This window comes from Motacilla alba, chromosome 2, assembly GCF_015832195.1.
Source record: "Motacilla alba alba isolate MOTALB_02 chromosome 2, Motacilla_alba_V1.0_pri, whole genome shotgun sequence".
NCBI classification, from domain to species: Eukaryota; Metazoa; Chordata; class Aves; order Passeriformes; family Motacillidae; genus Motacilla; species Motacilla alba.
Window position 1 is genome coordinate 130,360,204 of NC_052017.1, and position 16,581 is coordinate 130,376,784.

Below are 16,581 nucleotides of genomic sequence, written 5' to 3' on the forward strand. Positions count from 1 at the left end.
CTGCTATATTTAATAATTAAATTTGCAGGCAGTGTAAGAGTAAAACAGAAGAGGAAGGGTAAATAAACACTAAAAGCCAGAGGATGATGCTAAGTCCATGATTTGGAGAGATATTTCAGGTGAGACTGTGTAAGGAAGTTAGTTCACTTAGAATGTAAAAGGGAGCAAATGCTTTTTGTACCTCAGGAGTCTAACAGTTTTTCAAAAGATGATCACCTATGGCTCTTCAGGTAATCTGTTCAGAGCTGTAAGCAATATAATGCCCTATATAAGATGAACAAAAATAAATAGAAATATACTTGTTTCATTTCAGGCATTTTGATTAACACAAAGCCACTGTCACTATAGATGACTCAAGGTGCACTGGATCTTAATTTTCATTGCATCACTTCATATTACATCTGTTAAGCTGGTCCAGGTATTATAGTCTCATGTTCAGGTGTTATTTTCTAGAAACATACATTGATTAGTTGTTGTTGGACAAGTTTTCTCCTTCCTCATCCAAATGAGTATCTGGAATGTAGAATTCTTTGAGTCAGCTATTGACAACGTAGATGGTTTCTTCCCAGTTGTAGTAAATATCACTGAGCTTTTCAAGGGTAAAGGTTACTGCATGCAGATAAAGTACCTTTGCTGTTTCTCTCTGTGTCCTCTTATACTTTAGAAAACCTATAATTAAATTGTAGGCCTGAGCTGAATGAAAATGTGATTTGTCAACATAAATGCTTCCATATGAGCTATGTCATTAGGTTTGGGCTAGGTCCTACCCATCCAGAAAATAGATTGCTAACAGAACTTCCATACTTGCATTTTCCAGCCTTGGACTGCTAAATGAGGCAAGTACTGTCAGACTTTAATTTTGCTACTGAAAACAAGCTTTCTTGGGCATCTGAAGTTGAAATGAGTGCATTCTGAATCTTGCCTGACTGGTTAAAATGGTTTCAGTCCAATTGTAGTGCTTACTGTGTAGATCTGCCTTCTGGGGTGTCTTCCATAGAAATAATCTTGGCTTTTCATTAGATAAATCTCAAACATGTTGTTCATCATATTTTACAATGCCTAATCCCACAAACTTTCAATGAAAGATAAGACTTTTTGTGTTTATTGGTCTCTTAATCTTAGAAACAGCTTGGTCTTAGTGGATCAAAGTTACTAAACCTTTTTACTTTCTTTGTGCTTGAATGAAGAAAATTTACAACACATGGTGGAGTTGCAAGTGGAGATGCTTCTGGATATTCAGGAGCTTCTGGATGACATTAGTGACTTATGTATCTCTTGCATTCAGTTTAATAGGCTGTAAACACCGAGGGCTGATGAGCAGTTATATGTTTGCATCTTTCTTTCCCTATCTGGAATATCCAGCAAAGGAGCAGGATGAGGTCCTTTGGCTGGTAAATAGTATTAGAACATGCCTGCATTGCTCTAATAAGCCCACATACCAGAATTTTCAGTATAGCTTTCATTTGTCATCATCTTCTCCTAAAAACATTAATCTTTGTGTCTTCTTTGTTGAGCTCTTAAAGTGTTAGGGAAGGAACGGAGATTATTGATGGCACGGAAGGCTTCTACAAGCTCATTTGTCAACATTTCATGCATTTAAGAATATTACAAGTGACAATAATTATTTAAACAGAAGTATTTAGAAAGTGACAAATAAAATATTTCCAATTCTTACAAAAAGCTATTATTTTCTGAAATCTTTTTTTCCAAAATTACAGGGAAGCCCATACAAGAGGGGAAAAAATGGCTCAAACGCAGTGTGTAAATAGTGTAGGTGTTATGGCCTTGCTGGGTGGCTCTTCATGTGGTACTTCCAGTGACTCTTCCTTCTTTTGCCTTTCAGATATGTGTAAGCCTCCATATCCCTTTTGCTATTGCATCTCCAAATATTCCTGTTAGCATTTGTTTTAAATTGATGATGGTGTTTCCATAGTGTAGAGTTAATAAGGCAAGTGTGCTGTGCCAGGGAGACCTGTCATAAAACCTTACAGTTTTACCATTCAGTCTTTGCCATCATCTGTTATCTCTACCAGAGAAAATAAAAAAAATACTTGGTTTATCTTTTCCTGGTGTTACAAATGGCTTAATTCAAATATGCTATTTGGGAATCTGTGTATCTATAGTTTTTGCATCCATATCAGTTGAAATAGAAAAAAGACCCAGAAGTGGTGAAAAGCAATACTTCATACTTCTTTTTTTCTCAGCTATTGCTTTTGTTTTGTAGGGTGATTCTCTTCAGGGTGGTGATGATTCTCCATTCTCAGACTCCATTACGTTGGAACAAACAACAAGTAATATCGGTGTTTCAAGTGGACGTGTCAGCCTATGGATGCAGTGGATGTTGCCAAAAATTACTGTAAAATTGTTTGCTCCTGATCCTAGAAATAATGGCACAGGTATTCTGCATTTTTCTGCCTAATGTACTATTTTAAATTCCATTTGAATTCCTAATGTACTCTTTTAAATAGCACAGCCTATTTTTCAGCACAGTATTATCTATTCCGAGCATGTATCAACATTACTGAATGCTGTAACACAGAAATAATGGGTTGGAGCTGTATTTTAAATAACAGCAACAAAATGTAGTTGGGTTACTGCATGCAAATTAGAATTCAGTGTTGTTCTTTGACATAAACTTTCCTCTCCATGTTGACAGATGATTAAGTTAAATTGGAAATAAGTTAGTTAATTTCCGTAGTGTTGCATTTATTGCCTTAGAACCAATCATGCTTCATTTTGATATGATTTAGTCATATATTTTCTGTATGTCCATATGTAGTCCATTCTAATTTAATCCTGGTAATTTCAAATTTCAATTTAATATAATCACCATAATATAATCATTAAAGTCAAAGGAAGTTTAATACAGCGTTCAGAGGAGAAGTTTCAACGTCTGTGTTGAGAAGTAAAATATGTGTTGTGCACAGCTTATCTTTTTTTCTCTTTGAGATATAGTTGAATTATCAGTAATTGCTGGAAAGAAACTCAGATTCCATAAACTGCAGGACTTCAATTTTTTTTTTCCTAGGAAATACTCCTGCTTAGCTACTAACATTATTGCCTGTAGAAATGTGAAAAAATAAAGTGGCTCATTTTTAAGGCTAGTTTTTAAGAAATGTACTTGAACCTTTGATTTTAAAAATATTAATTGCACAAGAGAAAGAAAAAATTAGAATAATTAGAGTAAATATCTTGGCAAATATTTTTTTCTTTTTTTCCCCTGGAAATTATGCTATAAATACCTAATCTAGAAACCTCATATATATGTTTCTCAATATATTTGTATAAAAAGGTTTGGATTCTAGTGTGACACTTGAATCAAAAGTGCTTTATGAGAAAATCTGAGTAGAAATAGCATCATCCTATTTACAAAATGTAGTGTCTCAGATATATTTCTTGTTTAAAATCCTTCAAGTTTCAGAATAATGACTAATAATCTTTTATTTCCTTTGACTATTGCAGAAGTCTGTATTGTCAGTGAATTAGAGGATCTCAGTGCCTCAGTGGATATGCAGGATGTCTACACCAAAATCAAATGTAAAATAGAAAGCTTCAATATTGACCATTACAGAAACAGGTAATTCCTGTGAGTTGTGATCCTTTAATTTCAGGCTGAAAGATAAAGGCAGGTGGTGTTTTGGTTTTTTCCTTCTTAATTCTTAATTTAAGGTAGATATTCAATTTCAGTTAAATTATTTTAATCTTTTAAGTAATAAAAATCACAATTGGGTTTCCTCAGAATTAGATCTAATTCCAAAGAAATACGTAGAAATCATTGCAGATGTAGGAGACTGGTTTTTTTACACTTACTGCTCTTTTGATCCATTAAACAAAAGTAATTAATTTTACTTTAACTTTAGAATGGGAAATTCCTGAAATATTGGTTCATGATGTGTTAGCAAGTGCCATTATTTAATGCTTTATGCTATGTTACTCTTGCATGCTGAAGAGAAACAGCTCAGATTTTTAGAAACATCTGTTGCTGTGGCAAAGCAGCAGTTCATGTAATGGAGAGAGCTGAGCTGATGGTCTCTGCTGTGTCCCATGGCACAGTGTTGTGCAGACACCTGAGTAAAACGTCAGTAATTAATCTCAAGCAGTGCATCATCAATACTGTGTGTATTCACAGTCTGCCTTCCCACTCTGCCAGTCCTGTTGTCTGATAATTTGCTGCACCGTCTCTGTGTCACTTGACACCCAGGCACACGGCTCTGTGGAATGGCATGTGCCATCTTCTACTTTGTGTTGGCCATGAACACACCAGTCTTGACAGAGAGAGAGCCTGCATAGTCTATGATCAGCTACAGTAGTATTTGCCATTAGAGATCAACAAATTCCATTAGGAATTAAGAGATTAAGAAAAAATAGAATAATTATGTTACTTTTTGAGTGGAAAAACATAGTTAAATGCTCCAGCACGGCCGTTGGCATTGAAAATAACTAAAATATTTAGGAGCATAAATCATTTTGACTTGGGAACCAATGTCTGCAAGGTCTTATTGAATGCTTATTTCTCCCTGTGTACAATAGGAAGGAGATCTAGTATTATCTTAGCAACGTTACCATCGTTTCTTTATGATTTTATTCCTGATGAGCTATCTTAAAAATTATTTTGAGTCCTTTCTGTTTGCCTACGTTACAAATGTATTTATTGTTTGTATGTAATGTAATATTTGCTAATTAAATTTTGTATTTTTTTTTAAATCTTTTAAATCATGTCACCATGCAGGAGTGCTGAGCATGTCCTGGGGGGCATCAGGCACGGCATCGCCAGCCAGGCAGGGGAGGGGATTGTCCTGCCCTGCTCTGCACTGGGCAGCCTCACCTTGAATATTGTCTGAAGTTTTGGGCACCACAATATAATAAAGTTATTAAACTACAAGAGAACATCCAAAGGAGGGCAACAAAAAGGGTGAAGGGCCTTGAAGGGAAGCCATGTGAGCTGCATCTGAGGTCCCTTGGTCTGTTCAGGCTGAAGAAGAGGACGCTGAGGGGAGATCTCGTTGCTGTCTGCAACTTCCTCATGAGGGGAAGAGGAGGGGCACACGCTGATCTCTTCTCTCTGGTCACCAGTGACAGGACCAGGGGGAACAAAATGAAGCTGTGTCAGGGGAGGTTTAGGTTGCATATCACAAAAAGGTTTTCACCCAGAGGCTGGCTGGGCACTGGAACAGCTCCCCATGGAAGTGGTATCAGCAACAAGCCTGACAGGCTTGAAGAAGCATTTGGACAATGCTCTTGGGCACATGGTGTAATTCCTGGGGATGGTGCTGAGCAGGGCCATGAGTTGGACTCAATGATCCTTGTGGGTCCTTTCCAACCCAAGATATTCTAAGACTCTGTGAAATCCCAGTAGCCAGCTCCACTTAACAAACTTTGGGGGAAACAAACAAACAAGAAAAAAAACCCTAAAAATGCCCAATAAACTCAAAACTTACTCCACTTGACAAAATTGTCACTGTTCTAATTTATATTTTCTTATCTATTTGGAGTACCTTTCCTATGTGCAAATCTCTGTGGACTAAAAGCAAAAGCAGAGAATAGAAAAGGTAAACTTTCTCTCTTCCAGGCCAGGGGGAGATTGGCAGTCAGGACATTTTGAAGGAATTTTTCTACAAAGCAAAGAAAAACTTTTGGTGAGATTTCTGTAGTAAACTAAGGTGTTTACCTGAATTACTCTTCTTAAGCAAATTACTTCACTTATTCTCCTATATGTTAAAAAGAATGGTTACAAGAACTGTACAAGGCACATTTGAACACTTAAAAGCCAACTTTTTCTAAATAATACTGATTTTGTAGCATATGAATACAGATTTGTATTCTCAGTGTCTTTGTTCTTGTAATCTTTCTCCTCCTCGTTCTGTTAAAGCTGTCTGCTGAAAATCCAGGGTAAGTCCCTTTTCTACACACAAGATTTTACTATACTCTTATTCTCATGTGTCTTGACCTCTTGCTGTAGGTTGTCCTTTTCACATAAAATTTTACAGTTACCTTTTTTAATCTCTTTTTTTTTTTTTGTTTGATCTGATTGAATTTCAGCTTTCTAGGAAAAGATATGGCGTAGGTTTATCTTGCAATTACATCCAAACATGCAAGCTAAATGTAAACAATTTTCTTTGCTTACAGCAACATTGTTTGTTTCTTTTTTTTTTCCCCTTCCTATCTTCGATGCCTCGTTCATTACCTCAAGCCTTGGGGAAGATTCTTGGTCTCTGGGGCAATATGGAGGTGTGTTCCTTTCCTGTACTGACAAGCTGAACAGACGTACCTTGTTGGTTCGACCTATCAGCAAGCAGGATCCTTTCAGTAACTTCTCTGGCTTCTTTCCTTCTGTAAGAATATTTTTAAATTTTTTGAATACAGAACTTTCACTAATAAATGCCAGCAAAAAAAGGAAAAAAAACTCTTAAATTAATTTATTGTCGTCTAATTATTTTTTTTTGTACTGAGTATATTTCTTGGTGATATTGATTATGTAACTTGTGTTATTGCTATTATAATAGTAATAACATTACTATTATTACTAAACTAATCCTTTAGTAATTATTGTCATTTTTTAGTAGATAAGGGAATGAAGGTTGATGGTTTTCAACCTTGTGCGTAACAACAGACCACTGAAATCAGTGAAATTAATTTAAATTAGAAGTGAGCACACACTGCATGTTTGAAGGCCAAATATGTAAAAGCCAGTACTAAATGCTGCATTTTTTTGTCTAATTCTGATGTCTACTTAGGGATTTAAGTACTTGGTTATACTGCACTATACCTTTATGCAGCCTTATAAAATTGCTTCTCTAATTATGATAATGCAACAATTAATAATTCCATATTGGAGTCTTCCTTTTAAATGCTTGGAAGATTACTAGCTGATCTCAGTCTGAGATATTTAAGTCATTTTCTTCTTCCCTATTTATCCTTGAAGAACTTCATGTGTTATGACATTGGCCTCTTTATCTGTGGGAATTACTTTATGTTAGTGAAAGTTCTGGATGGTCTGATGGTCTGATCATGAAAATTGATTTGTAATACTTTCTCTTATTCTGATTGTTTCAGTTCTTATATTAAATAAATGTACCACTTTGTTTTAATTATTTAATTTTAAAAGCTTCCAGTTTTCCACCATTTAAACCGTGTATCTTGTGTATTTATGAAAGAGATTTTGTTCTTCTGCTAACAATGTTAAAATTTTATTAAGTTGATTTCTTTCAAATTTAACATGATGAAAGAAGCTGCTACTAGCCAAATATAGTTGCTTTCATTTGTGCTTACATGATTGAAGCTGATATTTAAGTAATCTTAAAGAATTCTGTCAACATGTTTATTACCTTGTTAAAATAATGCTTTTTACATTTCTTCATTTATAACAATGACTAAAAAACTTTCCAAGGTAATATTTAAACTCCCCTATCAGTCTTGTGGGAGCTAAGGATTTAATTGTCGTCTTTAGCAAGACCAATCTGTCTTAAGTAAAGGAATCAGCAATTTTTAAAGTACAATTCGATGTCTGATGAAATTATGTATGTGGCACAGCTATTTTCATTAAATACTCTGAAGTGATGAGGCCAAACCAGTTCAGTACTTATTGAGGTGACTATGGGTGGTTTATACACCCCTGCTGAGATGGGCTGAAGCTATCTTAGTCTCGAGTGGTATTTTAACAGCTATGGTGTCTGCACATACAGAAGGAACAATGCAAAGGGAGTGAGATCTACAAATGTTTTAAATGAAGGAGGAACCAAAATATGTAACTGTGTTAAAAATATCAGAAAGATTTGGTAAATTTAGTTTCTTGAAAAAATGAGGGGTTTTTGGCTGATTAGATGTGAGTTTCATGAAACATAAGTAATTAGAAAAGAACAATATGTTCAGAAATCTGTGGTTTTAGATGACCCAGTGCAGAGAAGTGAGAACAAACTATGATTTCAAAAAAATGAAAAGTGTTTTGGGGTTTTTTTTTACTGTTAAATGACTGTAGAAAGCTACTAAAAATATAGAATCCTAAATAACCAGAAATATGAATGTTGCATGTTGATTTTTGCAGCAGTTTATTTATTTATTTATTTTTCCTTGAAACAGACAACTGCAAAACTTTTAGATGGTTCACACCAGCAACATGGATTTCTTTCTCTCACTTATACCAAAGCTGTAACAAAAAATGTCCGGCACAAACTGATATCAAGAAATGAACGAAGAACGTTCCATAAGCTGTCAGAAGGTCACACTGATGGTTCTCCTCATTTTCTCCATGAGATCCTTCTCTCTGCTCAGGCTTTTGATGTGGTCCTCTGTTTTCCTTTGCTAAATGCAATTGCAAGCATTTTTCAAGCCAGGTTGCCAAGGCGTCAAAAGGAGAAAAGGAAGTCGCCAGGTCAACCAATGAGGACTCACGCTCTGACTTCCCGCAACCTGCCTCTGATTTACATCAACACGGGCGTAATAAGAGTCTTCTTCCCCAAAAATGAGGAAGATCATCATATTGCAGAAGGTACCGTATTTTATGTTAGAGATTTTTTGCTGTTCAGTATTGTAGACAAGTATTTGTAGTTAAATCACTGACCATTGCTTCAGTTTTAAAGGTCAGAGTTAGGAAATATCTAAAATTCATGCTGCTTCTCTGCACATTTGCTCAAAATTTCCTTTTAGCAATTTATTTGATCCTTGCTATGGCATCTATAGAATTTGCATTTAAAATGTGATTATAGAGAATGGTCAGAAACTGTGGAAAGAGCTTAACCCAGTTCTGCAGTGGTGATTCTGTGCCAGCTTACATGACACCGTGCAGTGTTCCACAGACACCTGTCCCAGCAGGGAGTATAAGCAGGGGGCCTTAGCTCTTGTGGACATTGACAACTGGAAAACCATGTGGTAGTAAAGCAAATAGATAGTTTAGTTTGGAAAATATTGTTAAAATGTACCGTATTGATGATGCCCAGCAGATGATGCAGCTTAGCATTTTAGTTGAAGCTATTCCAGCTCTCTTGTGCAAGAGGCTTTCAGGTATTTACAGAGTTTGGGTAGTGTAAGATGGTCATAAATAGCTATTTGATTGATGGATAATACTTACTCTGTAAGATATTGTTTTCCCTTTGTATGTAAAAATATATTTCCATCCCTATTACAGTCTTTATGTATAAATAGAGATGCTGATGTTAAAATTAGACCATGTAATAGCTAATAGGAGTACATTCACTTCTCATAGTTCTTCTAGATATTAAAAAAGTAGTGTTGTACTAATATCATGATATATTTATGTAAGTTCAGTAGGTATGGAGCATTTTTTTACCATTATGTACACCACACAATATAATCCTCAGAGTATAGTATTTCGATTTTTCTCATAACCTAATTGCAAGAAGTGCACGCAGTGAGAATTTACACAGATCGTTTTTTTGCCAGCATCCTCTACAATTTTCCAACTGGGATTGCTGAAAACACAGAAAGATAAAATTAGACTGGCTGTCTTGGCAAGAAAGAATTATGATTCTGGTTGGAAGGGAGTTCTAGGGCATGCTGTCAAGGAAATCTTTTGTAAAAGTATGTTTTTGTAGCTCTATAACTGTATACTTCATTAAAAATAAATGATAAAAAAAGCTTTGTCTTTTTGCTGTTTCTTGCTTAAGAATGCTTGCAAGGAACAGAATTGCCATGGTTAAGCAGTCAGTGTAGGAAGAAAAACTGTATTCTTTTAAGACAAAATGCTAAAGATTGTCCTAATTAATAAGACAGCCAGCTACACTCTTCTACTGGAAAACTCTGAAATAGCATCACTACGAAAATTGGTACTGTTCTTTCATTTCTTCTTTCACCCCAGTTTTCCCAAAGTCTCATTTGTTTATGAACATGAAATAAATTGCTTCTCTCTTCTCCTGCTTATTGTCTTCAAGAACAATAGAAATTAGAAACAATAAGGAGCGAGAGTTGAATAAGGCCCACATCTCTGTTGTGTTAGGTCAGAAGAGTGTTGTATCTTCTGGAGATATGGCTCCATAAGATCCTCATTCATCTTTTATTGACATTGAGAATAAGACTTGTGTGTTTCAATTTGTCATCACTGCAGTAAAAGCAGAAAAATTATCTCAGTCTCTCTTCTAGTCAGCTGTCTGCTGTTCATACCCTGTGCATTCTGATAGCTACAAAAACTATCCTTCTCCCAGACTCCACAAGTAATTGTGGCTTTACATGTATAGTTTAAAAAAAAAAGCTAATCTGTTGTCTGCTTGCAACTTCCACAATGAACTGTGGTAGACAAACTCTGAAATAATCAAAATCCTGTTTCTTCTTCTGAGGAATTTGCATACATGCATCCATGACTACACCCACACAATTTTATAGTATTTTAGGTTCACAGTTTTTGCAGCAGCACCAATTAACATTTCTTTTTGTGGTAGATTTGAGGGCAGCGTTCTATCCTTGGCAATAAGCAGTGCTGCTTTCTCTGAGTTTGATTTGTTAACATATCAGGTGGTGTTGCAAGCTCTGGCCAGCAGCCCACACTTGCTCAGCCATGAAGTAAAGGTAACTAAATATATGAAAGCAATATATGACAAGCAGGAACAAGAATTACTGCATAGCAGAAGACTATAAGTAAAAATTGTAAATTGCAAAAAACTGATAAGAAGTTGTAAAGACAGAAAAAATCCACATCTGGCTGGTTTGAGGACAATAGCAACTCTTTCTTGTACATACTAGGAGCAAAATATCAGGAATCACTATAAAGGACATGATGAATTTGTTGATAGTGAAAAAGAAAAGGCAGCACACTAAATAAATGTATGTCCTGCATTTGTAGAAGTGATATATTCTTGTCACATGAGCATGACTCTCTACTTTGAAGTCTGTCATAACATATGGTCTGTAACATCCTCCTCACTTACTATTAAAGTTTCAAATCAGTCAGGCTGAGTAAGTTGTGCTCAGAGATCTTGGTCTTCTGAGGTTAATTTTTAACACACCTTGGAAAAACAGATTTTAGACAGCTGAAGGTTTATCTAGTAAAATGAAAAGTGTAATATTCAAATAAAATTAGGACAGGTAGTTTTATTGTTCTCCTTCAGAGCACATAAAGGAAAAAATATTAAATTATTCAGTTAATAAAGAATTACATTTTTTACATGATAATAAATGTGGTTTTATGGGAAATTAGATGTTCAGAAAACATCTGATTTCCATTCTTCGTTGTGGTTTCAATTCTTAGTTGATAAAATGTTTGCAAAGATTTGATATGCTTAGACTTTTCTAAGGAATTTGACATTTTGTCTCATGGTATTTAATTTAAATACATCACTGTACTCTCTCTGTGGAAATGTTAAATGAATTAAAAATGGCTAACCAGGAATCTAAAAAAAACCCCACAAAAACTCATCAATTGGGAATAATAAATGAAATTGGTGTTTAATAGTCTGAAAGTAAATATAAAACCGTTGCTGCTATCATGAGCGAATGTTGCAAAGCATTTCCTGAGGCCAAGCATCTGGGTTACTGTGCTTGCATACTGCTTGTGGAAAGTACAGTAAATCTTCTAAAGCTAAAGTTATAAATCAAGGAAGATTTACACAGACTGGGTGTTCAGGACTGGAGAGTCTATCCTGGGAAACAGAGGCTGAAACAGCTTGTGGGTCGCAGTGGACTGAGGGAAAAGAAATAAGGGAGGTAGCTGTACTTCTGCATATGGCAGATGCTGGAATATCATGTGCAATTTGCTTTCTTTTGTAAAACTGGGTATTGATAAAAGTAGAGAGGGTGCTGAAAAGCATCAAAAATGTGAAGTGCTAGACGAGGAGGCTTAAAAGGAAGGATTAAAAGAGCATAATGTATTTAGCTCAGCAAAAAGATGACTGAGATGAGTGGATAAAACCAAATGAGATTGTGAACAACATTTTGACGATTGAGTCTGTAAAATTTTCCTAGATTGTACTTATATTGTAAGTATAAGGTAATGTATGTACAGTATTATATTGTAAGTATACTTAAATTGTAAGTATGTTTTTAAAATGTAACAGAGATATTTTTCCCTCAAATTTTTAAATATCTAGAATGACTGTGATTGTTTACTACATTACTCCCATATTTTGAAAAGTGTGGTTAATGAATGGAGATATGAATTCATATGGCCTTTTAGAAACCAGCTGATTATATTAATCTCTGTGATTCTTTCTGATTTAAAATTGGCTTATTTATTGACCTAAAGTAAACTACACGAAAGGTCCTTGCCCAGCCTTGGAAAAAACTCCTAAAATACTTATGTTATGGGTGGCCCTATCCTTATTTTGCTTTGCTAAGTGTCAGAGACAAATTAAAATTCTTAGCCTTAGATATATTTTATTAAGAATCACTTCCCAAGAATAAGGCATCTGCCATCTAATTGAGTTGCAGTTATATATAATACCATCACTCCATTTTCTTATGTGAGTATTGGAAAGCAAATACCCAACACCTGAGTATGCAGTGGCAGTATTCTAGTACTTTGTACAGTGCCTTACTACTTTTTGAAAATATGAGTTCAGATTTAGAAAAAACTCCAAAAAATGGAGTTTTTCATCAGCTTAACTCTTGTATCTTATTTCTGGCAACCAAACTATCTGTAATTAGTTTTGTTTTGCTTTGGGGGGGGACTAAAGGATTTGTCTTTACTTTGTAAGTACATGAAGTTCCTTTAAATAGATCCCTTGTGTGCTAATACACTTGTGTATCAGAACTTGTGTTCCCACTTTGCCACATATTTACTGGGGTATTCCCTGCAATAGTTTGAAAATATCATATTAGAATTTCTGTGATTTCTTAGATCTGTTCAGAAATATACATGTCTTTATACGTATTTAGCTGCAAAGCATGATGTCTTTTCCACCAAGACATTACTGGGTCCAAAGAAATAATTTTCTTAAGCTTCTAGATTTTGCTGGTTCTTACCACACCAAGCATTTCACACTTCAGTAAAATATTTAAATTATCTTCTACTGCAATCTTGTTTTCAAAACTCCTATATGAGAGTCTTGCAGAGCTTCCTTGGATGTGGGAGCAGGTGTGGTGTTGTTCCATCCTTGTTATAGCTCACACAGGTGTTGCAGTGAGCTGTTTCCCTTCAGATGATGAACTCTTTGAACTTGCTTCACACGTGCTCCAGAGTTTCCTAGTTAATATGGAGTCTTCTAAGCACAGCCTTATCCAAGTGCTTTGTCTGTGCCTGCTGACAGAGTTAGCTTTCTACAAAAAATATGGTGCTATTTTATTTCTGGGCAGAACTTTGGTTTTTGTCTAATATGACCACTGCTTTTAAAACTGAGAAACTTTACATGTGGCTGAAATTTGAAAATTATGGAGATAAGTGGAAAGCAGAGATTTTTTTTTCTTCTTGGAATAATTTTGTTACTGAAGTGAAATTTACTGTCCAGTATTACATCTTGTTCTATGTATATGTGTCAGATTTCAGATTCTCTTGTTTCAGTCCTTGTGTTTGAACTTTCCATGTGTGTTGCAGCCGATTCCAAATGCTACCAGGATGGTTATACTGTGATATCCTGTAATGTTTTACATCTAAAGCTATGGGCCCATAATAAAAAGGGTGCACAATTCAGAGTGGTTTACATGCTGATATTTCAGCAAATAGTTATTGGAGAAACAAACAGATCCCAAAGAATATGTCATAAAATGTCTGAAGTCATTTTGAAATACCCCCCTCAAAAGTGTCAGAGAGAAAGAGAAGTCGCAGACCAGGATTCAGTGGTGTGATAAAACTCTGAGGAAATGAAATTACAATAGTTTTGTCTTTATGTATCACAGCGGGGCTATTGATTTTATGTTGCTCCTGTGCAAAATTGAATCCTTAGCAAATATTCTTATGTACATTTTTTTAAAGAAATTGTTTTTCAGTGTTCCTGCTATGTGCATTTGACTTTTAATCAAACACATATTCTCTCTTTTCCTAACTACAGCTAATCCATCAATTAAAGAAGACACTTTGGTTCTCAAGATTGGATCTGTCTCTATGGCTCCTCAGGCTGACAACCCTCTTAGCAGAGCTGTGCTCAGGAAAGACATTTATCAGTAAGTGTCAGAGGAGGGGTTTGGTTTTTCATATACGGTCTCAGTAAAATTCATTCTGGGAGAAGTTAATTGATCAATAAAACTGGTACGTGCAGCCTGTAAAAATACTTTTCACATACAATCTTTTGATATTCAAAACCAGGTTTTTCTGATTTTCTTCACTTGTGGGCTTTCAAATCCATTTAGACAAATCAAGTTCTGCTGTGAAGTGCTGATGAATAACAGAATTTAAATGTCAAATCACTATGAAGTTTAAACTCACAGATGAGAACATTTTAAGAGGCTTTCTTTTATTCAGCTACTACTAGGTTCACCTTAGAGGAAAGGAAATTTTTTGTCACTTCCAAAGTGTTCAGTAGCCATATAGTGAGGAGATAGATCTTAATAATATAAATGGTAAACATACATTCAAACTGTAGGATTCTTGATGTCATGTAGATCAAAGCTTAAAGGAATGCAAACTTCTAAGGAGCTCTTTCCCAGTAAACACATTTTCTGTGAAAATGTCATGCTCTGGATTGTGTCACTAAGTATGTGCAAACCACACTAATCATATATAGGCAGCAAAACTGGTGAACATATGTAATCAACATGATAAAAGTAATATATGATCCTTAGTAGAGTTGGCACTGTTGCCAGACATGAAAGTAGGGTTGCAAATAATACCAAGTGAGAAAAGTCACAGAAATACAGATGAACAAGTGTCTTATACTTCCCGTTGGTCTGTTTTTCAGATGTGGCAATATTTTTAACTACTTCATAGTGCTCTTCAATAGAAATTACAAACATCAAAATCTTTTCCCAGCAGTAAAACATTTACTGCCTAGAAAATGACAGCAAGTTTTACTTTTGTCAAGACTAGGATTTCTAGGAGACCATGAAATATCTCCAATTTCACTTCTGATCACTTAGAAGTTGTAAGGGAGTCTTTTTCTTCATATTTCCATGTGGAAGCATTTAAATTAATGGGGTTTGCTTGTATGTTTGGTTATAGTAGTATATCCTTTTTTTTTTTTTTCCTTTTGTTTTTAAGTGAGCATTTTATCTTTTGTATTATGGAACTTTCTATGGAGCTTTGTAACACTATGGAAAAAGTCTTGCAGCCTGGCACTAGCAGAGGCTTTGGGTGGCAGGGCCGGATCCATGTGCTCAAAGATGAAAGATATCTTCCAGACACTTGTACAGGCTCTTCTTGCTCCTACCCTTTCTGTCTGTGGAGACTCCTATCTCATACCTGCTTTAAGAGTCAGAGACCCAAATGTAGGTTCCACTCTCCTCATAGCAACAAAAACTTTATCAAAAAATGCCTGATCATAAAGTGGAATCTGCAATTACCAGCTTCTGTAAGGTTGTTTCAGTCACTGTGGGGAACTGTGTGATGTTCCTTGTATGCACATTACAAACCAGTGAGTAAGCAACTCCTTTACATCTAAAATCAGTGAAGCTATGATAGTATTTTTGAGTCTCTATCTTTGCTTATGTGGCTTTATCTGAAATGCTGACATTCAGTGCTTTTCAAAGGTTCTGATGCTAGCTTGCATTAGGTCCTGTGGGTCTTATATACATAAATGTTCCAGACAAGATTTGTGCAGTGTATTATTTGTTTTTCATCGTTTTAATGCGGGTACAATATGCTCCAGTCCTCCTTTAGGAATCACGACCCAAATGAGTAAGGTAGAAATAAGCACTGGGCCAGAGGCATCTGTCATTGGACTGTACTGGCATTTTGTGACCAGTCTCCCAGCATCGTGCTTCCTATGTCTTTTTCTGAGTTTTCTGACATTTTAAGTGATTTCCTCAGCTTCAATGACCGCTCCCCTAATTTCTCATCATCTGTCAAATGATTTGTTCTTCTCTTTCCTTCTTTAATTATACTAGCTTTACTGTTTCTAAGACGTATCAGAGCAGAGCATCAAGTTACTTTTCAGTGTTTAATGGGACAACGTTGAAGTTGATAGTGGGCAGTCTTTGTTTTTGGGAAGAAGGTGACTATCTTAATCTGTTCAAGCAGGTTCCAAGATTTTCAAAGAATAAAAATTAATACTTTTAAAATTAAAAATATTAAGATTTGTGTTTGGGGTTAAACTAGATCCATTTTCTAATTACAAAATCTTTGATCTAGAGCAAAGGGTACTTACAGAAGCACGGTTCAAGTTCTTCATTGTCTTACATGACAGTCACTGCTGCTAGACAGCTAGAGTTCTAAGTGAAGTTAATTTCACCATTTTTCAGGGGTTTTTTAATAAATGTAGGCAAAGGGTTCTATATTGTTGAGCAGGACATACAGTCTGTATACAAGGAAACCAGTGGGGTGTTATTATTAGCACATGATGTTGGGTGTAAATATGAGAGTTCTTCTTACAAAGTATTTGCCCTTTTAAATGTGCTCATGGTACATGGTACTAGATAAAAAACCTGGAGCTAATAGAGATTGCTTAAAAATTGAGTAGTAAGATGAGCAAAGCCACATAATGTGTAGCTCATGTGCTTGGTGAAAGATTTCTTAGCAAATATTAACAAAGGTACAAGTAGTGCAATATC

At 35.4% G+C, this 16,581-nt stretch overlaps 1 protein-coding gene across 11 annotated transcripts in view; it reads left to right on the top strand.

The window, feature by feature from the left end:
- The window catches only part of VPS13B (vacuolar protein sorting 13 homolog B), a 427,964-nt gene that overhangs the window by 241,517 nt on the left and 169,866 nt on the right, over window positions 1-16,581 (top strand). For 9 of the 11 annotated variants that reach the window (XM_038130155.1, XM_038130158.1, XM_038130159.1 and 6 more), the window contains 5 exons: window positions 2,225-2,396; window positions 3,463-3,577; window positions 6,191-6,332; window positions 8,077-8,485; window positions 13,929-14,040. In XM_038130155.1, coding sequence (XP_037986083.1) covers window positions 2,225-2,396; window positions 3,463-3,577; window positions 6,191-6,332; window positions 8,077-8,485; window positions 13,929-14,040 — 950 coding nt within the window. Of the gene's footprint in view, window positions 1-2,224; window positions 2,397-3,462; window positions 3,578-5,569; window positions 5,637-6,190; window positions 6,333-8,076; window positions 8,486-13,928; window positions 14,041-16,581 lie in introns of all 11 variants that reach the window. The other 2 variants (XM_038130163.1, XM_038130164.1) reach the window with 1 other exon arrangement.